Here is a 27,122-nt window from a genome sequence, read left to right as displayed (position 1 = left end):
CTGCATGTCATCTGCTTTACTGTGTCCAAGTTACAACAGGCCTATTGTTCCTGCAGATGAGGAAATAGACTGAAATTTTTAAGTAACGTTCCCAAGGTCACATAGCTAGTGAGGGGCTGAACTGGAATTTTAAACCCATGTTTATCTCTATAACCTCTGTTCTATTTACACTGTTCTGAGTTATATTGTATATAATATTTTATTAAGTAACAGTTGCTTATCTAAGCATGGCTGTTTTCTGTCTTTCCACTGATACCTTTTAACGTTGAGTCCTCACGTTCTGGCCAGGCATTTGTGTCTTTGTCATGTCAGCATGTCCACTGTTAAGTGATCTTGTCGCATTGCTCAGGCTCCTGGCTCCTCATGCCTGTACCTCCACACCCCTTGTCCTGCCTTCTGGCCAAGCTACATGATTAAATAACTAACCTATCCATTCCGTCTCCCCATGTCCTGGGCAGCTACGACTTTTCTGCCCATTTCTGTTGGACTACAAATCTAGACTTGAGGGCCCATCACAAATATGGTTCTGGCCTAGTAGTTTAGGTCCTCTGAGATGCTATAAATATCTTCATAAGTGGGAAAAATATTCATACAATATTATTGTGCTTCTGAAATAGATAAGTGTACACAGACCAACATCACTTACAACCGTGTCATGGGTTTAAATGTGTTTTCTTTTAAATAATTTTGGATTTGAATTTTAAGTTTATTTTTAATTCTCACTTACCTACCTGTGTCTTAGGTTGGCCGAAGTGGAGCCTGTGGGCTCATGATTCAGGGTGGGAACAGGCTGTGGACATGTCTTCCAGGGCAACTCTGCTCGAGCCCCTGAGCCAGCTGGACGAGACCCTTTCATAGTTAATATGCTCCTCTAATAACATCAAGAACTGGCCGTCGTTTTTACGTGTGAACTGGGTCTTTTCCCCAAGTAGTCCTTGTTTTGAGTATGGTCAAGTGTTCAAGCCTATTGTCCCTGTATGTTTTTAATGGGCCTGGCAAGTTCTGCTAAATATGAGGACTTTGATCAATTTGGTTCTCTAAAAACACAAATTTTCTCCCTCATTGACTTTCAAAACCTACAGTATTAATAACATTATGTGATTGGATTATGCTTCTGCTCCTTTTAACATAAAGGATTTTTTTTTTTTTACTAGAAGGTGTGTGGCAACTGTGACCAGAAGGAAAGGACCTAAGAGTAGAAAACTGTGTCTTAGTCTGAGTCCAGACCCTGCCATTTTTTATTAGTTCTCTGCTCAGTGGGCTGGACCCCTTATGCACCAGAACTTCAGCTTCTTCAGCTGTCACATTGGGGACAATCATCTCTGTTCTGCCTGCTGTGGCACTGTGCTAAATCCCATGTAAGGATAGGCATGAAAAATGCTTTTTGAATTCTGTGATGCAACATAACAGATTTCCATGAAAGGTAGTTTTTATTGTTTTGACACTGATGACCATCTCTCTGTATAAAGAGGCAGCTCTTTGACCTTGGGCAAGCTATTTCACCTCCCTGAGTTTCCTCATTCGTGAAGGAAGACAACCCCAGAGAGTCGTTGGGGGGATAAAGTGATAAAGTGAGGTCTTGGCACCTAGAAAGTGCTAGGTCAAATTTAACTGATTACTATAAGGTCACAACATACATTTAACTTACCGGCTTCCCAAGAATTGAAGAGCCCTGCCCTGTACTAAGCCTTCTGACCTCGCCCCTCGTAGTAACACAGGTTTGCCATTATATCTTTTGTTCCAACAAACAAACTTAGTTCATATGCGAATGTGAATTAAGGTTAGAGAGGTTTAGTATCAAAAACAAATAAATCGCAGATAAGCAGGAATGTTTTAGAATCCTCCACCCACCCCCACCTCCAGGAACTTGTTATGTGAAGAAGGTGGGTAGACTGGTTTGAGGGCCTGAACTGCTACGTGAAGATTTTCTTTTGTTGTACCCTTGGTGTTGTGTGGTGGTTCTCACGTAAGAAATCACTGTGCAGGTTGTACGTTTAAAACCACATGCTCTTTCTCGTACTCTAAGTTTGGGCCAAGTAAATTGGGGGCTACTTTTAACTATATGCTCCTTTCTTCAGACACTGGCGTTAGAACGACCCTTCACCCAGCATGCCTGTTCTGGGGCATTTTGAGTCATTTTCAGGCAGAGAAGTGCTGGAGCCATCTTACACTAGCTGGCACGAGCTGTTAAATTGTCAGGGCTTTCGTAAGCCTCGTGATGTTACACTGGCCGATTGAAATTGGCCATGGTGGGAGTGTTCTCCCTGTGTAAATTGGCAAACTTTACAGATGAGAACTTCCCACCCCGGAGTGTGAGCTGTTAAACATTTACCACCATATCACTGTTTTCTACGCACATGAAGATCATGAAATTTTCGCCTGTGCAGGAAACTTTTAGTCTCCTTCTCTCCCTGTTCCTGTCTCCCTAACCCTCCCTCCCTCTCAGGCTGGTAGAGCTGGTTTGGCTTATGATGACACAGAACTGAGAAAACCATTTCTTCCAGATTGGGGCTAGTGTCATTTTAATTCCAAGGAGCTGTAGAATATCTAAGGAGGCTTAGCATTCTTAGGCTTGTTCTCCTTGGAGAAGAAAATCACTAGCTTTGATAATAACTGTAGGAAAAGTCTGTGTTCAGAAGACAGCATGCTGCCGAAGCTCTCGTACCCGGGCCTCCTGGTGTCATGATGGAGATTTCAGCCCTGTTTTATCTCCCTGGCTTAAAAATGTGGCGGTTTTGAGAGGTCTGGTGATCCAACTCAGGTCACACAAGTCCTGCAGTATAACACAGAACAGAATAGAGAGTGCTACCGCAGAAAACATTTACTTATTTATTTCAGAATAATTTAAAGAACTAATTTATATATTTTTTTTAAAAAAATCACAAAAGCTTATTGCAGTCAGGTGATTGCATTTAAAACCCTTTTTGAAGACGGCAGCTGAATTTTTGATGTGCCATGTTCTGAGATTTGGGAGTTCTGGGAAGGAATGCTGTCTGCCTGGAGCCTCACCTGTCATTACAACAGAACCCTGAAACCAACTGCATTTCAAAACCTCCTATCTGGAAGACTTATCAGGGCTTTGGTCTTGAAAGGAATGCCTTCCTCCCAGTGTTTGTTAATCAAGTGTGTGCGGCTGTGGCGCGTAAGTTCTTTTGTGGTTGTTGGCAAAGGAGAACGCTCCCTCTTTTTCTTTCGAGTCTTCAGTCCGATGACATTTTTTTTCCCCCAAAGGGGTTGTATTTGTGTATATTTCATATATACGTATATTTTTGTAGGGAATGAAAAAGAGCCGTGTAGATGCAAAAAAAATCGGTCCTCTCAAATTGGCTGCCCTGAATGGACTCTCCCTATCTCGATTGCCTCTGCCTGCTGAAGGAAAGGATGTGCCTGCCAGAGCCACCAACGATGAGAGGGTATGTCTGAGTCACCCTAGCTGTATCCCTTCTCTGGGATAGCAGACGAAATGCTAAAAATTTTCTTCCTGAGATGATAATGCATTTTCTGTCACCTTTAATAATCACAAATGAGCGTTAAGGAATTTTGTAATCTGGACCTCAGCACTGGGGCAAACTTGCACCTAATACTTTAAGAGATAACTTTGGGCTAAGAGCGTTGATTTTTTTGTTTCTGAATGTTGTTCTTTACCTTCTTCCAGCCATCTGTGGCTGTATTGATTTTTGATGGCCTTAAAGTTAGAGGAAACCTATAAATGCATATGAACACGTATACACAAGAAAGAAAGCAGACATTGCTTTCATTTGCTGAAATTTTATCTTAAGAGTAAACAGTTAACTGAATTTTTCAAAGCTTCCTTTGTGACTGAGACAGGCATAAATTATGCTAAGCAAAAATTAATTCACTTACAAATCTATCCTGGAGATTAGTTTCCAGAATTTACTGCTGCTTTCAGTTTTTTATATAATTATATATTATAAAATTGAAGCATTTGTTCATAGATTTTGAAATTGATTCTCTTACTCCAGGATTTAGTGTTCTCTAGGAGAATTTTGTTTCATAGGCCATCACAAAACTGACCATAAATTTAGAGAAAATGAATTCCACAAATTGCTTTAGGCCAAGTTTCACCTTTAAACAGAACTGCATTTATTTCTCACCAATAAGGTTATTTCATTTATCATTGTTATGGCTTGTTAAAAATTTAACTTTGGTTTCACCTAGAATTTTCAGTATAACACATAATGCTAGGCTTGAAGCAGAAAACAAGATTTAAAATGTACAATCAAAATGCAGCTGTGGCAGTGTAACTGTATTCACATTATTCCACGTACTCTACAGTGTAAAATCCTGGAACAGCGGTTAGAGCAGGGAATGGTATTCACAGAATATGAAAGAATTCTTAAAAAACGGCTGGTGGACGGGGAGTGCTCGACAGCACGACTCCCTGAAAACGCAGAAAGGAATCGATTCCCGGATGTCCTTCCCTATGACGACACCAGGGTAGAGTTGGTCCCAACCAAGGAAAACAACACTGGTTACATCAATGCGTCGCATATGAAGGTGAGCGGCACGTTTAGAATAATAAACGGGGCGTGAAGGTCTGAGTTAAATTACAGGAATGTTAGAATTCTAGTCACGCTTCTATTCTAAAAAACACCTTAGTTTTGAACCGTTGTGAGAAACTGTATTATGAGCTGGGAAGTCCATACAGCAGGGCTGGATAGAAAGTGTTTACCAACAGAGCCGAAGCCACATTTGCAATCTCCACGTGGTAAAGCACTGTGCCCCCAGCAGCATTGTCAGGACTCCCAAGCACTTATTTGAACTTTGTCCTTCTAAGTCTGAAGACTTTTTTTTTTTTTTTAACTCATACATTCTCTCAGGAGCAGCCGAATTGATTTTTCCTTGTGACAAACCTCCGCGCATTTTTATGTAACCAAAGTCTCGGTTTCTTGGTGTGTTCACCAAAGCTTTTATTTACAGTGGCACCATCTGTTCTCACTGCACACTCCTAAAACCATTTTTAAACGTTATTTTGTTCTTCGAAGAAGCACTGCCACTTTTTCCCCTTGGAAATAGTATAATGCCATTTAACTGGGATAATGTGACACCCATTAAAATGGAAAAAGTGATGATTCACAACAGGTAGTGAGGAAAGCCAGATGCTCTCTCTTCTCCACTACTGCATACTTTGCTCATGCTGGCTAGAAAGTCAGTTCTTTATTTTGGGAAGGACAAATTTCCTTATGGTGAGTGAAGAAGGGTCTGTGGTCAGATGCTGATTTTCTTCTCTCCCACATTTTCTTTAGTTTGCAAGTGACGTTTGATGAGATTAGTTTCACCCTTGAGGCTTTCGAGAGACCTGGCGATCTGCCTGCGGATGCCAGTACCCTTGACCATCTTTGGGAATCTCTGCACATGCTTTTTCATCTGCACATAATTAATTTTATTTAACAAGCGAGCCTTTCTTTGAAATGACTCACCCAGTCTCTCCTGACTGGGTGGATGAGAACTGCGTAACGTTGGAGTTCGACAGTGAAGAATAGTGGGAAGTCTGAGCTTCAGAACTGGTGGACCTACTGCTCGCCAGTGTGGGACCTCATGGTCCTTGCCTGACGAAATGGTGACAGCTTCCCCCTGGGCCCCCACCAGACCCTTTCTCCCCAGTTCACTTAGTATTACCACAAACAAATGTCTATGCATGCATAAATACATACAGGTCTTACACACACATTAATTTTTTTAACCCTTTCTAATCTCAGGTCTCTGTCAGTGGAATTGAATGGGATTATATTGCAACACAGGGACCATTACAGAATACCTGTCAGGATTTTTGGCAGATGGTGTGGGAACAGGGAATTGCTATTATAGCAATGGTGACAGCAGAAGAGGTGAGTCCTCCTGTCTCTGAATGGATTGTCTCAGCCTCAAATGAAAAGTTGACCGTGTCGGGCCCCGATTTAGAGAAGAAGGTGGGGTGGGGCTGCAGGTCTGAGCTTCAGACGCTGAGCCTGCGAGCGCGCCCGTCGCGTGGTGGTGCCTCGTGCTCTGACCGTCCGCGTGCTTGTCTGACAGGAGGGCGGCAGGGAGAAGAGCTTCAGGTACTGGCCGCGACTAGGCTCCAGGCACAACACCGTCACCTACGGAAGGTTTAAGATCACAACCCGGTTCCGCACAGACTCTGGCTGCTATGCCACCACAGGCTTGAAGATGAAGCACCTTCTCACGGGCCAGGAGAGGACGGTCTGGCATCTCCAGTACACGGACTGGCCTGAGCACGGCTGTCCAGAGGACCTCAAGGGATTTCTGTGTAAGTGTCTTCATTCCCAGCACGGCCTGAACCACACAGAGGAAGACTCATGTCCCTGAACTGTTTCCTTTATGCTGCCTCGTATAAGCGTCGGACTTGTTTTAAAACGAAATTTTAAGGGTTTGGGGGGAGGCTTAAATGGAAGAAGATTTTGAAGTATAATTTAGTAGCAAGCAGACGCTAATAACTGACTCTTAGAGAGTTTCTGCTCCATTTCATTTTATAGATGAGAAAATGGAAGTCCAGACAGAGTCAGTGACTCGCCCGAGATCCCACTGTCACTCAGGGGCCGGGCTTGGTTAACGGGCACCCAGCTCCCTGTCTGGAGTCCTCTCAGCTTGGTCAGTGGGAATAATATGAAAATTGTCCATTTGATATGTTTTAATCCGTGAGTAATTTTCCAACCCGTGGATGTTGCATAGCATACCTCGAGGAGATCCAGTCTGTCCGCCGCCACACCAATAGCACGAGTGAACCGAGAAGCCCCAACCCTCCCGTGCTGGTCCACTGCAGTGCCGGGGTGGGCAGGACTGGCGTCGTCATCCTGTCAGAGATCATGATTGCCTGTCTGGAACACAATGAGGTGCTTATTTCCTCTTTTAGTGCTACGGGCGGGGGGAGGGGGTCCCGCACACTGCTGGGGAGGAGAGGGACCTAGTGACCTACACAGCCCTTTCTGAACAAAGTTTCGGGTTTTTAGCAAAAAAAAAAAAAAAAAAAAAATTTAACACCACAGCACCCAGTCCGCCTAGGTGGACTCCCATCCAAGTACTAATCAGTCTGGACCCTGCTTAACTTCCGGGATCAGACGGGATCCTGCACGTTCAGGGGGACATGGCCGTACACAGTTTCTTGGGTTTTTAATAGAAGACGCTAAGATAGGAGATTGTCTGTCCCCTGACCATATTCCTCTAGGACACAAACTGCCCCCCTCTCCCTGTCGCTCTTCGCGGGGTGCGTTACCCTCGTGGCCGGTTCTCTGTTGCAGGTGCTGGACATCCCCAGGGTGCTGGACATGCTGAGGCAGCAGAGGATGATGATGGTGCAGACCCTCTGCCAGTACACGTTTGTGTATCGGGTTCTCATTCAGTTCCTGAAAAGTTCAAGGCTCATATAAGCTCCCACGGCTTCTCAAGAGGCCCTGATCACGGGAAGCGTTTACAGCTGAGAAAAGTGCTTTCCTGACTCGTACTTTCTCCTCCACGCTCTCCTGCGCGGAACGCTACGTCGGGCAGTGCGTGGCGGTGCGCGTGGCGGTGCGCGTGGCGGTGCGCGTGGCGGTGCGCGTGGCGGTGCGCGTGGCGGTGCGCGTGGCGGTGCACTGCGCAGGCGTGAAGCGGGAGCCTTTCACCTGGGAAGGGGCGGAGAAGGCGGCCTTGGCGTTGCGGGCATCGCCCGGCTCCGGGCTGTCTGATTCGCAGCACTGGTACACATTTTGGAGATTGTATTTTCCAGACAATTCTGTATTGTACCGAAGCTATGCCCGGCCATTGTGGCAATCATTAAGGAGCATAGGTTTCTATCTTAAACAAGTTTTTGATAGTGGAATTTTATTTTATGACTAAAATATTTGGGGTTTTCTTGTCGAAAAACTGAACCTTCCATGAGGATGATCCACAGATATAAGTGGTTCCTTTATAACTTTATATTTAAAACTATGTTACTATCTTTTATTTTTAAAAAACCTTGGGTACTTAAGAGTTTAGTTACCAAACTCAAACTGCAAGAAGAATCTAAAAGTGTTATTTTGAAGCATTTAGACAGCATTTTTATATTCAGAAAATTTTTTATCCTAAAAATTCTATATATTTGTACCTTCTAAACAAGATTTCAACTCATTAAAGTACTGAAATGAGTCCTTTAAGGGAAAGTTGGGAATGAAGGCACATTATTTAAAAATGTAAGAGCATAATCAGATTCACTGTTTTTTTTCAGTATTATTATTAAATCTAAATGAGTTTGATTTTATTGGTTGAAAACGAAGTAAAAAAACAATTGCATAGGATGGAAGTGAAAAAACAGTTGCACTTTTGTTAAAAACAAGTGTGTTTTAATATATGTGTTGCTTTACAGATGAAATGATAAGAGTGGACATTGTTTCAGAAGTGTTTTAGAAGAGTAAGGCGTAAGAGTATGTAGGATGACTAGGACGAGAGTACGTGCAGGATGGTAAATGCGGATGCCTTCGTGTGTACAGAAACACAGTATTATCTATCCTTAGACCGAGATGCTGGGATGGAGAGTGGGGGCTTGACAGTATGGAGGCTGACTCCACCCCGCAGAGGGAGGTGTCCCCGGGAAATTCTAGGCCTGTCACTCTCAGTGACTCACTTATTTCCTTGGAGTTCTTCCACCTAAAACTCTGTTCTTTTCTGACAAATAAAATCAAAAAGAAGCCTGGAAGAGGCTTTATTTTCTTCTGGTTGAAAGAAGAGTTAGTAATAGTTTCACCTCATCTTCTAAAACCATAGCCCAAACTTGCAAGGCTACCAGAAGGTGCTGTGATATTCGGGAGGTACGTGAGTTTTAGCTCCCTAATTCCCTTACGTTCACCCTTCAGGTCAGTTTTAGCTTCTTAGTCCCTCCACCCCCATCCCAGCGGGCAGAAGAAACAGGCTGAATTAAAGAGGGAGAGTGTCACCTATGGCCCAGGCCAAGATGGCCTCGTCACAGTGAGAGCTGACGAGTAGGTAAGGACCGATTGGTACGTTTAACTGAGGAGCCATCTCTTTGTTCTTTCTTCTGAGGCTGCTGCTCCAAAATACAAAACTTCCAAAATGTCAAATCTAGGGCCACTTTCCCAAACTACAGTATCCTAGGGTTGGTTCCCGTTTCTGTGGGAATTGCTAAAGCAGTTTACCTTGACATTGTGACCACTAAGTGTGTATGTGCTGTCAGCTATGAGACAGGATTTACTTAGTACGGTGGATCTGCCTCACTCTGAGCTACTCAGAAACCAACCACGTAAGAAGAAGATTCAGGACACATGAGTGAAAAAAGAATATTGCCAGTGGATACCATTGTCACTTAGGAACAAAATATTAATTTAAACCTGAAATTGTTTTTAAGACTCCTGTTTAAAGCACAATAGACCCAAGTATAAATATTCAGAAAAGGCTCTCTAGAAGAATGGAATCCTAAAGAGTAATATATGTATGTTTGTGTGCCTGTTGTAATAATTTGATTATAAGGAAATTACAAAGGCTAAGTTATACCGTTTGAATGTCACTCTTAAAATGTTGCATGACGTAGCTTCTAAGACCCATGTATTCCTGAATAAAAATAAATCTACATGACTAGACTTTGAAATAATGTGATTTTCAAGAGGGAACTATAAAACATTGTGCTTTCATAGTCTTACCCCATCTGAATTGAGGCTGTTACTGTCTGCCAAACTTATGCAATGCTTCAATATTTTAGTGTCTTTTAGTTCCTTGATATTATTTATTTCAAATCAAAATTACCAAAATGTCCATTTTCACAAAATGTTTCCAGTTTCCACTTAACATATTCTCCTTTGGTTATAAACCAGTGTTTTCCCTTGATCTATTTTGGCATCTCTGGCATCAGTTTTCCTGATTAGTGGGGGGGCCTTTTGATGAAATATTCTAGTTGGTACTTTTGAGCACAGGAAAGTTCATTTTAGAGTATCATTTGAAATGTTAATTGCAGTCATTATTAATTATTTTCTTCTGGAACATCTACTGTGAAGCATTCAGAAAGCCCTAGAATTTAGCCTTTACAATCTCGTGGCAGGATTAAAGCTGAGGTGGGACCTGTGCTTCCTTAGAAAGGTCTAGGCAGAAACGCGGGGGAGAGTGTTGGGGTGTAGGCCCAGGTGATGACAGCAGGCTTCGCCAACTTTTCTGTGACGCTTTCATCATCAGAGGAAAACAATCATTTCAAATGGGTTGATATGTTAATGTTCACAATCTTAAGAAAATTTAGATGTATATGTTATATAGAATATAAAACTTTATATGTTTTAAACCGTAAAACCGGAAGTCAGCTGCAACTTACTGGGTGTAGGTTTCTTTGAGATTTGCACGCACAAATGGAAACAAGAATTACTGTTTATTGTAAATTGTTTAAAAAAATCAAACTAAAAAGTCTTTAAAAAGCTCTATTGGATATAAATTTAGGAAATTTGCTTCCCATCAAGACTGTATATGGATCAAGCTAAAACTCTCTCTTCCCAGGTTAAGGTTTATTTTTAAAAATCCAAATCAGAGAGGGCTCTTTTTTTGAGCTGAGGGATAGATATTTCAAAAATAGAGGAATTGGTACACTAGCAATTTGCCTGGAAAGTGTTTCTCAAAAGAACATGAGATTTTCAAATTCCTGTAGATAAGGCCTCCACTTACCTCGTATCTACAATTACTTAGGAAAAAAATGAGGAAAAATCAGTCCAGTTGTTTAAAGTTTGTGTGTGCTGGGAAGGGCGAGTAAAGAGAAGATTTTAGAAGACATTTGAAGAGGTCCTTGGATTGTTAAAGTGACATCGTTTTCTGTATATTAACTACAGGCCAGTTCTGAAATAAAAATTATGCTCTAAAAGTCCAGATGTATGTTGAATTATTGAGACGTAGTAATATTTCCCCTTGTAAACAATACTGTAAGTGGGTGTTAACTTTCTTGGTTGTCCTCCCAAAGCTTATTTTAACCACAGGGGCTCTTAACGGCATAGAACCAAATCAGCATAATCAGTACTTCCAAGAAAAAATATACAGCATTTTTTCCCCCTACTGCTCCCTGGTGGTGAGAGCGAGAAGGAATTCTCTCTGTGCCTGCCTGGCACTGGGGACTGAGAGTCTGCAAGCAGCTGAAGGCAGACTGATGTGTTTCATGAGAAAACTCCACGTAAGTGAATATCATTCCCATCATTTGTTAGAGAAACGAGTGATGCATGAAGGGTGAGGATCAGAACGGGACAAACGATGAAGTGAGCAGGGATGCTGCCCATGAAACGCTGTGACTGGAGGGGCAGGGGTGAAAGAGGATGAATTGGCAATATGTCCCCCTGCCTTTCCTGTTTCCACTCACGTGTTCTCCTTTGGATTGTCACTGGCATGAACTGAGAAGTTGAGGATGGGCCAGGAAGGAAGTTTAAGGTCTGCAGCACCCAGCAGAAGCAGCAGCAGTTCCAAGGCAAATATTCCCATGTAAGGAGTATCTCCAGGTCACATATATGTAAGTTAGGGTCTGGCTGTACATCATATTTACAAAAGTGCTTAACCTAGTATATTTGAGAAATTTAAAAAGTTTTCAAAAACTAGAGTAAATCTAAACTTTCTCTAATATATTGATGGGTTAGGGAAAAGATGGTAAACATGATTTAAAATTATGCTTTTATGTTATAAGTACAAATGAATGATAGAAAAGGAATAATTGTGTTTGAATTAACTAGAATTAACAATATGGCTAATGGTACTGTTCCAAGTTTTTGAAAACTATATTAGGTAAATGTTTTGATCATTATCCTTTAACTTCTTTTAAATGACTTCATGGTGTGTCATATAAAAGGACCACTTAAAATCCCTTTGGCTTTGAATCTAGTACACCCACATTGGCTATAGCAGTACACGATCCCAGTGTTATAAATCTGAAATTTTAACTGAACTGGTAGTTGGTTTTTACACTGTAAAAAGACCAGTACTTTATTTTAGTTGTCATTATTGACATTTTAAATGTGCATGTGTATTTTAAATTTACACTTCAAAAGCTTGGTGAAAAAAAAAAAAAACTACAGTATTCACTTTTAGGAGCAGGTCTATACTGCCAAAGAAAATCAGGTTATTCTGGGTTAGTCCTAACAGTATGTCATTCTTCAATTTTCTGGTAGGTTGATGAGACTAGTACAGATAACTGATAACTGGCTTTCCATTTCTATCTGCTTATTTATTGGCTGAGAAAAAGTGAACAAGTGAAGAATAGAAGCTCAGTCACTTATTTTTCATAAGAGTGCAAATATTGCCAAGTCAGACTGATATAAATGCTGAGACTCTAAATTTTTTTATCCTAGAAGTTTATTAGAAATCGCTTGAAATTAACAGAGCATTCAATGAGACAAATCTTTTGTTAGGTATTTTATAGTATTTGTTTTTGAAATGTAGTAATTTATTCTTAAGAGTTAAGTGTCTTAAATGGATCTAAAGGTTTTGCAGTTTTACTGGAATAATACCAGTGCAATACTGGTACAGTCCAACAAATAGCCTGAACAAAAGTAAATATTATCCAGAGGTGACAAAGTTATTTCCAGAATAGATTTAATAAAAACAAGATGAAAAACAACAGAACTCTTAAATCACATGAGTTACACAAAAAGATGAGAGAAAAAGAATAAAAGAAAAAAATACTATGTAACATATTTTAGAGTAGTAGAGCTCTAATGTGTTTTATTTGCATAATTTGTTTTTGTGGCCCCATAGAGAAATTGAAGTAGTTATTGTGTAGGAATGATTTTTAACTGAAGCAATCCAAACACTACCCACACCCACAGTAAATTTAGGAAAGCATACTTAAAAATAAACATTTATATAGCGTGTTGTGATTTAAATAAAAAATTTCAACAGAGATTAATAAAACTTAACAGGCCTAACAAACCGAAAATTTGGAGGAAATCTATATGAAATAATTTCCTTTGAAAGCTTCCCTATAATGCAAACAATGCACCTTTTTGAAATGGTAGCACGAATAGTTGCATTAGTTTTCTAATTTAAAAAGCAATTTTATGTGCTATCTGATGATCAATGTAAAAATGTAATCAGAAGAGCTTAATTTTAAATTCATTGGTTTATAAAAGTGTGTGTGGCAAATAAGTTTGAATGTAATATATGTGAAATGAATATATTATAGTCTATTTTTGCCATAAAAATAAATATTGAAGCAAGATATGATTTGTGTGTGAATAGTGCAATTAAAATTCTTTTGCCTCTTTTTCATTCTAGATCTTATTGCAAAGAGGCATATAATTAGTCCTGTTTCTCCTCTGGGTTATTTTAAATAATATACTAGACCAAGGGTCCCCAAACCCCAGGCCACTGACTGGTAGGGGTCAGTGGCCTGTTAGGAACCGGGGCCGCACAGCAGGAGGTGAGCAGGGTGAGAGAGCGAAGCTTCATCTGTATTTGCAGCTGCTCCCCAGTGCTAGCGTCACCGCCTCAGCTCCACCCCAGATCATCCGGCATTAGATTCTTGTAGGAGTGCTGGTCCCTGGTGCCAAAAAGATTGAGGACCACTGTACTAGACAATAAAGGTTACTTTTAGTAGTTGCTAATGTATTAACACATCTCCACAGTAATCAAGCACTTAAGAGTTAGAATGCATCTTATTAAAACAGCCAACTTCACTAATTAGAGCATTTGTGGGACAATTAACATATTTAAAGAATACACATTCATGTACTTAATAACACCAACTTCCCAACAATGTCAGCTTCTCAGGGGGTCTCCAGAGCCCCTCACCTTCCATCCCTGGAGTGGAACTTACTATCCACTAAATATGCACTTCATTTTTTAGTGAGGTGGTTTTTCTACCAGTAACAGCAGCACTGCAAACTTGTTAGAAATGCAAATTCTTGAGGCTCGACCCAGATCTGAAAATTCTGAATCAGAAGTTATTGAGGTTGGGACCCGGAAATCTATATTAAGTTCTCCAGGTGATTCCAGTATATTGAAGTATGAGAACCAGTGCTTTAGTAATTAACTCGGGATTCATTACATAGCCAAGCTACAATTAATAGGCACAAAAGTTTATTTAGGCAATTTTTGTTAGGTTACTGATATTTACAATTGTGGTAGGCTTAGTGATGGGCCCCCCAAAATGTCCATGTCCTAATCCCCGGAAGTTGCGAATGGTATCTTATGTGACAAAAGGGACTTTGCAGATGTGATTAAGGATCTTGAGATGGGGAGAGTTTCCTGGATCATCCAGGTGATTACCCAAAGTACTCACAAGGATCTTTTTAGGAGGTAGGCAGGTGAATAGAGGTAAGATGATGGAAGCAGAGGGGTGAGAGATTTGAAGATAACTACACAGCTGACCTTGAAGATGGAGGAGGGGTCCACAAGGGAGGGGATGCGGGCAGCCTCTAGAAGCTGGAAAAGGCCAAGGACAGATTCGCCCCTAGAGCCCCCAAGAAGAATGCAGCCCCGGCAACATCTTGGTTTTAGGACTTCTGACTTCTATCATGGTAAGATAATAAATGTTTTTCCTCAAGCCAATAAATTTGTGGTAACGTGGTAACAGCAACAATAGAAAATGAATAAAACAGTATATATTTCCTCTCAGAAAAATCTTGACTGTCAACTCACCTGTTTTCAATTCTTGGAAGAGCTAGGCGAACAGAGAAGCCTCACATCCAGGATTGCCCCAAAACTTGAATATTGGTGCAAGACAGAATTCTCAAGGCAACAAGGTTGGCTTTGAAGCAAATCTTACCCCAATTCAAGAGTATCTTCTTCCTGGCCCTTTAATTAGACACATGGATTTGTTCTTTCGGGATACGCCATTATTGGCTCCATATGTTGCTTTTAAAAGGTCTGGGGACAGTAACTTGTTAGGCAGCACCTTCTACCACTTAAGTGTGTATTGGTTTAGCAGACGGTGACGGGAAACATAGGCGTTTCTACTTCTAGATGTAAATTGTTTCAATTATAATTTCTAAAGGTCCTAAGAATTAACTTCGACATATTAAAACTAAAAGAAATCTTTGGATCATCTAGTCCAAACTCTCTTAAACCGCAGCCCAGGGTAAAAAGTAATTCATTGATGACTACACAGCTAATTAATCCGCGTGGAAAATTATCATCTTGCCCCATAAAAGCTGCTCTAATCTTTTCTGAATGGCTTCAGAACTGGAAAAAATGTGACTTTAAAGTAAGACTTCTCAGGAAGATGCTAATTTATATTTTACACCATTTAAAATGTGAGTGAACGGGGAAATTTTCATGTAACTTCGCCATTTGCTACCTTCTCCCTTCTACATAAGGACTTTGCACTTCCTGAGTATAAAGAGAAAAGGAAACATCTGTCCCACAACCTTGTCTGTAGCTAAACCTCCCTCCAGCTCAGACTATCTCTCCATGAACAAACGCATTCATTCTCAAGCAGACAAGGACCTGGGATCCAAAGAGAAGTCAGTCCTCCTTTTTCAGAAGCCCATAGTCTAGACAGGAGACAAATTGAGTACGTAAACAATATTTTAATTCATGCTGTAGATATGAAAGATCCCAGATCCCAGAGCATGTGGGACAAAAGTAGGGACAGGCACTCAAGGTTTCAGTGTTACATTCGACCTGGGATATCAGTGAAGGCTCAGAGGGCAGAGGAAGGGAAATGACATTCTGAGCAGACAGCAAGAGTAAAAGCATAGAGAGGACCTCTATGTTTAGGGAACAAGCAATGAGATGTGACAGACACTTAGGATGCCTGGGAGATGATGGCAAGAGAGCTGGGAAGGAAAATATGACTATAAAAAAATGCAAAGTGTTGTTCTTTTTGTGATATTGATCTTCCCATCTCAATATTTCATATGCTTCCACTTCATTTCATTCTTCTATATGTCAGAGTTAAGTTTAAAATTTTTTTTCTCTGGTTCTAATTCATTTCCTCAACGTCATCATAAACATCAGTTCATTCAACATCATTTCGTTATTATAACTTTGATGAGAAAAGAATATCAATTCCCCAGAATGCGCATTCTCGCCACGTCTGTGTGGGTTTTCTGCAGGGACTCAGGTTTCTTCCATCCCAAAGATGTGCGTGTGAGATGAATGCATGTGTCTGAATTGTCTCAGTCTGAGTGTGGGTGTGGGCGGCCCCGTGACAGATGGGTGTCCTGTTCAAGGTTGGTTTCCACCTGGTGCCCTGCCTGACCTACTGGGATAGACTCCGGCCACCTGAGCCCTTGAACTGGAATAAGCGGGTTGGAAAGTCATTACCTTGTTTTTATGAATCTTTCTTAAATGCATATGTAGCTTGCATCTTTTTCAGTGTTTAATATTAGAAGTTCTGCAGGTCTTTCATTAGAAGTTTGGTGACCAGAATGTGCCATAGGAACTTAACTCTTGTTTATATCAACTAGCCTATAAAATGGTTTCATTATTAAAAAGAAAAAAATGCAAAGAGCCTGTACTTTTTATTTTTAGCAAGAGGAAACTAAAAGGTTTGTTTGTTTAAAGAAGGGGTGTTATGGTCTGCTTTAAAATGACAAATAGCAGCCTGTGCGTATTTACAGCCCTGTGATGAAGGCTCTGTAATTACCCCATTCAACAAACAGGGGCACATACAGGCTCAGTAACCCAGCTTAGTTCCTAAGGGCCAAACCCAGGTAAGCTGGCTTGAGAGGCCCGCTCATCAGGAGTCAGGGTTGAGGATGAGCTATGGGAGGGCAGAGGGAGAGGTATCAATTACAATGTTGCTTGAAGAGTCTAAGCCAGTGTTTCTCAAACTTACCATTCACTTCCCACCTTCACCCAACTTTGCCATATGCAAGAATCACTTTTGATATTTCTGTAAACCAACTCATCTTTTCAAATGTAATTTTTAAAGGGAAACCTGAGGATAACAACAACAAAAATACCCTAATAGGTACAAAGGTCAGGAAGGGTCATGGCCTCAAAGACAAAAAGCTGTACCCAGAGTTAGAGGATACAGAAGGCTGGACATGTCAAAGCAGGACAGGCAGTGGGTCTGGGGCTGGGCCCAAGGGTGCAGGAGCCGCGGGCGGGGAGTTACTGAGATGCTTGAAGCAAGACGGCAGCTCCAGCTGAGGAGAAAGATGTGAGCCAGGGCAGTGAGTCTGAGGTAGGTGCGTGGATAATGAGTGCAGGGGTTTGTGAAGGTGAGGCTGGGACCGAAGGAGCCCCCAGGCGGACGGACGGACGGATGAAGTCCAAGAAGGGAATATCGAGGTGAAGCACGATTGACGGCGAGACCCGGGCTGGGGCCCAAGAACAGGGTCAGATATTTTAGGAGGTTTAAGAAGGTCGCAGGGCGGGGAAAGGAGGAGTTGCACAGAGGGTTAAGGGGAGGAACTTTAGACGTGAGCACTGAGGGGTCGGCGGGGCTGAGGACAGGCCGCAGCAATGAGACTTTCTTTGGGCATAAGACTCCGGAGGAGTTTGTGGCTCGGGCGCGCCGCGCCGCCCCGCCCTCGCCCCACTGTACTTTGCGGTTTGTCCCTGAGGCCGAATCCTGCACCTAGCGGTGATGTTGGACGTGTCATTTATAAACCACCAGAGATCTGCTCTGATCCCACCGGTGGTATGTGCTACCTTTTGGGAAACACTGGTGTGGGCAAAGGATGATAAAAATCTCGAGTTAAAGAATGGATATTTGGAGACTATTGGTAAGATTCTAGAACATTTGGGTTGTCATTATTGTTTCATCTTTTTGTGCTCCACAGTGCTTAGTCATGCAACTTTGTATATAACAGGCACTCAAATATTCAACCACATTATTGTACGTAGTTGAAAAGATATAACTAGAGATGAGTCATATATTAATAGTAAGGATCCCATTTGTGAACTACAGTAGTAAAGGGAAGGTGTCTGATTGGGTCTACAGAATATTTGCCCTCATAAGAAGGGACAATTTTTCAGGTAGCTGGCAGACGGCTCTAGCTCACTGATAACTAGAAAGGCCTTGAGGCTTTAAATGCTGCAGGAAAGTGAGAAGAAATTAAAAATAATGTAGACCAAGCTTAATGTTTTAAGATCGCACCAGATCATAAAACCATTTCCCATTGCCTACAAAACCACTTATGACTGAGTAAATTCTGTGCTCCTGAGAAACATCTTAGAAATTGTGGCCAATAGATCCTAAGGTGACCCCAGTGAATCTTACCTTCTGGCATTCAAATCCTTCTGTAATGAGTAGGTAGGACCTGTGATTTGCTTCTAACCAAAAAAAAATGTCAAAGATGATAGAAAGTAATTCCTGTGACTGTTAAATAAGACTCTTTCTAGCAGAGTCTCTCTCGTTTTCATGTTAGCCTTGAAGACACAAGCAGCCATATTGTGAGCTACCTGTGGAGAAGGCCATGTGGTAGGAAACAGTGGGCAGCTTTTAAGAGCTGAGGACAGCTGATGACCAATGGCTAGCAAGAAATTGAAGGTTTCAGATCTATTACTAGAAGGAAAGGAATTCAGCCAACAATCATAAAAGAGTTTGGGAGGTCCCCCAACCCCACCTCAATCAAGCCTTCAGACAAGATCTGGACTGGACCGACGCCTGGACTGCAGCTGTTGGGACCCACAGCAGAGGACCCAGCCAAGCTATGTTCAGGCAACTGACCCACAGAAACTGTGGGATAAATAATACATGTGTTTTTGTTTTAAGCTGCTAAATTTATGGTAATTTATTATTCAGCATAGAAAATCTTAACATATAAAAGAAAAAAAGAGAAAAAAGGAATGTTGAATCACTGGCCATTTGGGATATTTATTAATGAAGGTCAGTCATCCAAAGGGCAGTCCTCGATGCTCATCTCCATGATCTTAAGAGTCGGTCCTTCCACGTCATGATTATTGTCACCTTTGACACTGCAGAGTTGAATAGGCTGGCACAGTGCTGTGCTAAGACAACATAATTCATTTGAAGTCTCAACCTTTTCAGAGTCACTATCACCTTCAATGACATTCACAGAGGTTTCCTGGTCTGTTAAGCTGTCCGAAATACTTGGATTTTTTTCATCCCAAACTGAAGATCCAAGATTTGTTTCATCATTCACCTGTTGAACTATAACCCCTTCTGAATACTTTGATTTATAGATAGGCAGGAAAAATTCGTTTGGTGAGAATATCTCATTCTCATCCTTTGGTATAGTCAATAACATATCCAAAGCCTTTTGGTACTCTTGACGTTCCTGTTGAATTCTTGCATCTGGTTTACTTTTATATTTATTTTGTTCTGAATTCTCAGCCTTTTCAAAGTCAAGTAAATTCAACGTATCGACTTCATCCAGCTGTACTGAATTTTCCTTGCAGCCTAAATTCACCTTTAGGGTATGAAGCAGGTGGCGCATTTTCCCCTAGGATTAAGAAAAGGACATGCACAATTACATTAATTAAGCTAGGTAAATGCATTACTTCTGTCTGCAGTGCTTCTAATCTCAGCAGGATCAATACTTCTCCGTCCCCCCGCCCCCGAACACACACAAAGTGCAAGGGAAAAAAAGCACTTGCTTTTTATGTATCTTTTCAGGGTGTGGAAAAACTTTAAAATTCTTTCTATATTAGAATTTTTCTAACTAAGTTCTAAGGAAAGACAAACCTCTTCCAAATGGTGTCTATTTTGTCTTATATGTCGCTCGAACAGTTGTTCTAAAAACCTACAAATGATAAATAAAAATGTTAATGTCTCAAAATCAACTAAATGTAAGATAGCCATGCAATAACAACTACTAAGAGTTGAAAATATTTTTTAGATTACTCTTTTTCTTTCCAAAGTTAAAAACCATTGCTTCCCTGGTCTGTCAATTTCTCCAATCTGGAAGCTCGTGTGGCTTCCACTCTGCACTTAAGTTAACACGACGGATGCCAATATTTCTGGAAGACTGCATGCTATTACATTTCTGTGCATAAAATATTTTAAATGACATCCCAAAGGTCCTTTTCTCTCTCTCACACACATACATTAAAAAGCTCTTTTTTCCTCTCACATTCATGTGCAAACACCACACCCTCTCTCCTCTCTCTTTCGTATATACACTACTCCATAAACCAAACCCTAAAGACAATTCTTTTATAAAGAGTTATTTTACAATGCTTCCTAAAGCATACTTGACAAATGTTCCACTGATGGTAAATCCATATAAAAACATAAAAGTTATCATTTACTAAGAACCACTAAGTGCTACGCACATAATAATTATACCTCTAATCATGACCAATATTGGGAGAGAAAGGTATTGTAAATGATTTTTAAAGATGAGAAAATCACATCTCTAAGACAATGATTTCCTTTTCCCTAAGGTCACAAACCATAAAGAGAATGTAACCAGATGTGTCTGGCTCCAGATTTTATTTTTTCAACTACATCATGCTTGTCTTCTATCACGTGAATGTATCAATAGGTTTCTTGAAAAACAACTAATTTCCTTTGTTATCATTTGTTATCAGTGAAGTTATGAGCCAACCTTATATTCAGTAGTTCTGAATAATTTAATAATTTCAAAAAGCCCAAGAAATCCATACTCTACCTTTTAAATAACTGTTGATGTTTTTGAATATTCACTCCTAGGCAATTTTCTGTGCATATATAGTTCTTTGCCAAAACTGGGATTAAACAACACATAATGTTTGGGTACTTATTTTATTTTTCTCTAATTATATATTTTGAACATCTTTCTATCAATAAATTCAATTGTATAACATTTAAATATCTGAACAGAACTTACTCTTATAAATATTCTACAATTTATTCAACCAAACCTTTACTAGTCAACATCTAGTTTGATTCAACTTTTGGTGCTATTATATAAAACAGTGCAATAAACAGCCTTATAAAATCTAAGAGAAAAATCTAAGTGTTTTTTAGCATAAATACATATGTTTTATGCAAATGTTTTTATTTTTTTATTTACAGTTAACATTTTGGTTGTGGAAAAAACACAACAAAATTTACCATCGTAACCATTTTTAATTGTACAGTTCAGGAGTGTTAAATATAGTCACACTGTTGTGAAACAGATCAATAGAACTTTTTCATCTTGCAAATCTGAAACTCTATCCATTATGTAAACATTTTTATCCATCTTTTTTAAATGAAAGAGATAAATAGAGTTATTGTAATAAAACTTAGGTCTTTTGGTATCTTTTGATACTAATAATGAAAATGTTCGCTTTCAAGTAGAAATAATTCATTAGAATGTCTGTACTTGGCATACAATTATCATGACAGGGAAAGCATGCAGCATATATAATGAAATGGGGTCTTATGCTACATAACAAAGTGGGGCTCAGTGCCCAGTGAATTTTAAATAAATGTTCGAGCTGATTCAGGACCACACAGCTCCCTTAGGTACGTTAACACCTAATCTGGTTTTGCACATTTCCCATTTCACTTACAGTATGCAAACATAGCTTTTAATTTGTCCTCACTTTATTAGTAACAGTTGTAATCAAAATGCTGGCTTTTGATTCTCACCACAGTTTCAAATAGCAAAATGGGATTGTAGATCTTTGCATATAAGAAGCAAAAATTTATTTCACTAGTCTATTATAACCAAGAAATATGACAGTATTAAAATGAATAAAATCTCTATTTTTTCTGTAACTGCCCCAACCTGTGAGCCTGCCTAGAGTATTAATTATTTATTTACAATTTATTTACAATATGGTCCCCCAGGAAAGAAATATAATTTCCATTTCCTAATATGTGGAAATAACTTCAAAAAATACCAAATGAAGCGTATTTAATGTACTACTCTTCAACCGCCATGTATTATTTTAAAAATCTAACCTGTTTGAAAATAAACCAAGTTTCAAAATTTCATCTGTTACATCTTCAATGAAACTCAGATACAAAAGTTCTTCTTCACTGTGAAGACAAAGCAATATACAGCATAAAATTTATTCATCACTTACTCTGAAAACAACAGGAAATATACATACCTAATTAGAAATAAATATCCCTATTATAAATGTACTTCTCTCATTAAGAGGAATATTATTAAACAAACATATGCCTATGTTGCATATTCTGAAATTATGCAAAGATAAATATTAAGGATGAAAAATACTCCCTGGCAGAGTAAAATTTTATAGATGTCTGAGATATCCACCCAGTAGTAAAAAATAAGCAGGGATTAAACAAAACAAGAGAGAGACCAACCAGTGGCAAGAGGGCAACTGAATGCGATCCAGGAACATGTGTACGACAAAAGCAAGACGAGGATTTTTTTTTTTTTGGACGAGGGTTTTAAACATCCTCTGGCTCCCGTCCTCCTCCAGCAGCAGAGGTGTGAGCCTCTTTGCATCGCACGTGCAGGAAGGGAAAGAGGAAGTCATCCAAGAAGCAGGAACTTCAACTCTGACATCCTCTCCTACTCCTGAGAGAGTAGTGTTTTAAGGATGGGAAATTTACTTTACTTAAATTTACTTTAAAAAAATTTTTTTTCTTAAAGTGTTGGGAGAGGAGGAAAATATTCTAAAAGGAAAATTTGTGTACAAAAATAAAGTGGTGATTTTTAATTGCTTGGACATATTTCTTTATTATATTATCTTTTGAGATAACTATATTTTAGTAGCTATTACAAGAAAATTAGGATACTATTAGAAGTTTGACTTTAATTAGCTGAAATTAGTGAACTGATAAAAATGCAAATAGCCTTTATTTATTAAATGTAAATACTCAATTTCTGAATAAGTGAATGTAAGGGGAGGAGTTAATAAGCAAATCAAATAGATTAAAATATTGTATAAAAAGTTACACTTTCAAAATGATTCACAATCTCTAATATTCAAATAGCAAGTTTGAGAATAAGAAAACTCTAAAAATAGATTATTTTCTCTGAAAAAAGGGTAGCTTAACTTTAACTACATTAAAACCAAGAAGTATAACATCTGCAGAGAACTGGGGTGGTTAGAAACGTCCAGGAAGGCTCTCCTGAGCTACTAAACATCTGAATTTCTTGAAAACACTATTATTTTTATTTATAAAAACAAACAAGAATTTTAGCTTATTATTAACTTAGGGACAAATTTCCACTGGACATAAAGATGATGGATAATGATTTCAGAAAACTCTGGTCATTTTCCCCAAGTTAGTATGTATTACATGACCGAACCCCAAAGCTAGCTGTAAGAGAGAGTAGTGTTCAAACCTATCTTACTTAATAACAGTATGTATGGTTCTTAATTCTTGATTTCCACTAAGCAAAATGAAGAGGTGAGAAGGATCTTACTCAGAATAGATTTTTCTCCTTGAAGGAGGCTGCAGGGAATACTGACATACTGCCCTGAAAAGAGAAAATTAAAATATTTGAACAAAACAATGGTTGGTATACAATAAGTGTTCAATATTATATATTTGTAATATGTTTTATATCCATGATCTAATCTAATCTTCAGAACAACCCTGACAGGCATATTGGGTAGGTATTTTTCTCACTAATGAGTTCACCAGGGGGCAGAAAGGCTAAGTGACTTGCAAAGGTCACATGTTAGTAAGTAGCAGACAGATTTTTAAACTAGTTTTCTGATTACAAATTCACTAGCTTTTTCAAAACTACTATAGCACTTACATAGTATCAACAATGACAATTTGACTAAGATTAATATAAATAATGCTGAAAACAGATATTTCCCTATGGAAAAAATTTTAAAGCAGGTCATTATGATAAATTTTGTCATTGTTCAGTCATGTCATCCTTAGTTAACTCTAAGCTCTTTATTCAGGTATGCTCAATTATAGTATTTTACTTTTAGATGGAAACTACTAGAAAAGATAAATATTCTTATTTTAGGTGATTCTTTATATTCATTCATTGCAGACCGGCTCAAGAGTAGCTTATAAATCTTAAGTTACGAGTACTGGGGCACAATGAATTTTAAGACAGGTTAGCAAAGAACTCTGCAGCCTTGCTGGTGAGATCTCCCTAGGAAAGGCCTGAGGGAGGAGCTGGGCCCTAAGGGATCCGCGTGCTCGCCTGCTGCCCCGCTATCCGACACCTCACTCTTGCCCTCTTTTTAATCTCAAGTCCTTTCTTCCACATCCTTCATCTCTTATCCAGTCTCTGACACTGGAAATGCACTTGGCAGCTGAAACTAACAATGGCATTTTTTAGATTCTATACTACGGGCGCTAACCTATCTTTTCTAATTTAGGTGCGGTATTTCATAATCCCTAAACAAGAGGAGTAGTTAAAAAAACAGTGCCTCTACATAGATAGCATGTATAGATCAAGCGTGAGCATACGGTGAATATTCAAAATCACAAATTAGGAATCCTCAATGGTATGGCGTTCAGTATCATTTGTGCCACATAAACTGGTTGGAGTCATTGCCAGAGGATTTGTCTTGGGGAAAATTCTTTTTTACATGGCCAGTAATGGCAAATAATACAGGCCAATGTCTCCCTTTCCTTTACTAATGAATTAGTAAAGTGAATTCATTTAAACTTTTGAGCTCCTACTTGTCAAACTTCCTTAGCAAAGCTAACACTGCCACTGAATTGTGTAACACCAGAGCATAATCAAATGGTACTTATGTTGCAAATCCTACGTGTCTGTAACATAGGAAAGCCAGTTAGATGGAGACAGGTGACGTGATTTCTCCTGTGCGCTGTCTACCTCGAGGGGGAACACTGAAGAAGAGCGCCTTCTTGCATCTCGTCCCACTGTGAACCATACCCTTGTGAAGGTAAAGGGGTTATTTTGTCTTTGGAACCATATGTCGTACAACTTGATGCCTGGGGATGCAATGAGAAGAACAAATCTTTATTTTGCTTCAATTATATACAGGCAGAAATAAAGCAAAACAGCAAATTTTTTAAAAGAAAGCAAGGCAAGAGAGTAGAGATATCCAGTAAATAACCATGATGAGGGATGTTTTAGAATATGTTGTCTATCCAATCAGGACTTTCAAAAAAATTTTATTTAAAATAAGATAAAAAACTTATTTCTTATATTTTTAATGAGGTATATATGACATTAGGAAATCACTACAAGTAAACATATAAAAAGAAAATGAGGCAAATTTGAAAGTTTTAGGTAAACCTTAGAAAAAATATCCCATTATTCAGAAATTCAAATAGCCCAGCTGTTTCGAATGCCAACATATCAACTATGGCAGTATGAACGATAATATTAACAAAACTACTGGCAGCTTACTTTAATAGAATTCTTACTATTGATTACATACTGTGCCAAAAGCATTTACTTGCATTATAAGATTTAATCTTTACAATGCAAATTTATGTATAGTGCTTTACAAGTTTAAAAGTGTTAAAATGAAGGTCTACTGCTTTCATACTCTATGGGCTTCCTCAAGTACATAGCTGGTGGTACTGATTACAGAATATGGGCACAGACCATTTTCTTACAGGATGTTGGATAACATTTGGAACACGATGTCATGAAAATGACCTTATTCTGCTTTAGTTTAGTTACATACACAGCTCTTTCTAAATCTCAAGCTAGTCACAGCCATCGTTTTTTGAGCCTTGGCTGAGCGAGGCACTTTATCTACATCATCTATTCCTACCAATGATTCTATACGTTCAGTACAGTTTTCCTAGATGTAAAAACTCAGCTCTCAGATGGTAAGTGATTTGTCCTTGGGTCTTAAATGGCAGGTCTCTATGTCAAACAGCTGTTCATGTCTGAGATGGATATCTACAATCCTCTACCCATTTTTCAGAAGGGAAGATGGGAGTTGAGTGTGATTATATTTTATTCTTCTATCCCCGAATCTGTTTGACATTTTAATAGACAAACCTTTTAACAAACAATAAATGTAAATTAGAATACAAGTATATGATTAATATCCCAAAAATAAAAATAAAAAATAATCGCTATCTCAAAATCAAAGTTGTGATATTTTAAATGAAATGATTGCTAAGCCTTCAAAATATAAACACTGTAAAAAAGGCCTTTATGATATAGAAAAATGTAGAAGCAAACATAAGAGAATGATACATCTATCTACTATAACATGTATAATTTTTAATAATATAGTGGCAATTCTTTAAAAATATACAGACATAAAAACTTTTCTGCACCCTTCAGTAATCTAAGTCTGCATCTTTGAAAACAGCATTTAAAGTATTTTATTCATTCACCCATCTATCTAGCCAGCCAACCAACTATCAAGAAGAGATGCTAGCAACAAATGATGTTCCAAGTTGGCAGGATCCATCTGCCCATTCTCAGAGAACTAACCACTCGTAAATAGGCAAACCTTCTGTATAGTGGCTATATCAGATGCAAGAAGTGTCACTAAGAGATTACTTTTTTTAGTCCAAATAGCTATCCATACTCTAGTTGGTTAAAGCAGCTGTAATTCCAATGTGGAACACAGAGATCTCATTTTTATTACCTGCTTTATGTTCTCTTCTGAATCTGTGAAGTCCTTAGTCTCAACTGTCTCAAAATCAGATTTGAAGCTGTAATATTTAAAAAGAATTACTGTTTAGATTTTAAAATACAAACACCATGATAATGAGCTTTACTGTCTAGAAAAATAACTCAAACATAGGAGACAGAATCCATCTACTCTTACAAAATGAGTTATTTATAAGTATGTATCAGGAAATAGATATGGTTTGGGTTGTGTATGTTTCTTTTTCTTCTTTTTGAATAGCAGCTAAATTTCAGTTGGGCAGAATAGAACTAGGGAAATGGAAAAGATAATAGAACTATTATTTTCAAAAGCTCTCATAAATATAATCAGAAAAGCATATATTTGCTTTCTTCATTTCTCCCTCACTTGACAAGTTCTATAATAGATTAAATTCCTTAATTCTTTGATTAAATGTATGCTGTACATTAAATATTACTGTACCTCTTATCTTTACCCAGAGAAGAGAATACTAGTTATAAACTGTTTTCTATCTCCTAAAATAACTAAAACCTAGTAACTTATAAATACCAGGAAAAACCATCACAAATCAGCTAACACTTAATACTTTATTAGATTTACTTTTTTCTTTAATCTCTTGGAAAACTTTCACTGAATATTCATTATATGCCACACGCTATTGTATATGAAAACATTATTGAAGCAAATTACACTTAATTTACAGAAAGTATCCCAATTGCCTAAATTATACCTGGGGATTTATTGCTATACAAGACTGGGGTTGAATATTTGCTGGGAAGGAAGCACAGGCGTAGTTAGATAAACAGTTG

At 38.9% G+C, this 27,122-nt stretch overlaps 2 protein-coding genes across 3 annotated transcripts in view; one reads left to right on the top strand and one right to left on the bottom strand.

The window, feature by feature from the left end:
- Window positions 1–10,828, top strand: part of PTPN21 (protein tyrosine phosphatase non-receptor type 21) — a 63,749-nt gene extending 52,921 nt beyond the window's left edge. The window contains exons 13-18 of one of the 2 annotated variants that reach the window (XM_039883979.1): window positions 3,276–3,413; window positions 4,297–4,518; window positions 5,721–5,849; window positions 6,034–6,268; window positions 6,691–6,851; window positions 7,257–10,828. In XM_039883979.1, the coding sequence (XP_039739913.1) occupies window positions 3,276–3,413; window positions 4,297–4,518; window positions 5,721–5,849; window positions 6,034–6,268; window positions 6,691–6,851; window positions 7,257–7,385 (1,014 nt within the window). In that variant the 3' untranslated portion in view covers window positions 7,386–10,828. The remainder of the gene's footprint in view (window positions 1–3,275; window positions 3,414–4,296; window positions 4,519–5,720; window positions 5,850–6,033; window positions 6,269–6,690; window positions 6,852–7,256) is intronic. The other variant, XM_039883978.1, reaches the window with a different exon arrangement.
- A 7,857-nt stretch (window positions 10,829–18,685) lies between these two features.
- SPATA7 (spermatogenesis associated 7) overlaps window positions 18,686–27,122 on the bottom strand; it is a gene marked incomplete at its 5' end in the record, with an annotated part of 30,683 nt that continues 22,246 nt past the window's right edge. Inside the window, 6 exons of the mRNA XM_039884351.1 lie at window positions 18,686–19,301; window positions 19,544–19,601; window positions 21,734–21,811; window positions 23,178–23,231; window positions 24,564–24,682; window positions 26,311–26,377. Of these exons, the coding sequence (XP_039740285.1) occupies window positions 18,726–19,301; window positions 19,544–19,601; window positions 21,734–21,811; window positions 23,178–23,231; window positions 24,564–24,682; window positions 26,311–26,377 (952 nt within the window). The remainder of the gene's footprint in view (window positions 19,302–19,543; window positions 19,602–21,733; window positions 21,812–23,177; window positions 23,232–24,563; window positions 24,683–26,310; window positions 26,378–27,122) is intronic.

This window comes from Pteropus medius, unplaced genomic scaffold (assembly GCF_902729225.1).
Source record: "Pteropus medius unplaced genomic scaffold, Ma_sr-lr_union100, whole genome shotgun sequence".
Classification (NCBI taxonomy): Eukaryota; Metazoa; Chordata; class Mammalia; order Chiroptera; family Pteropodidae; genus Pteropus; species Pteropus medius.
The sequence above is the reverse complement of the archived record's forward strand: the minus strand, read 5'-3'. Positions and strand labels throughout refer to the sequence as shown.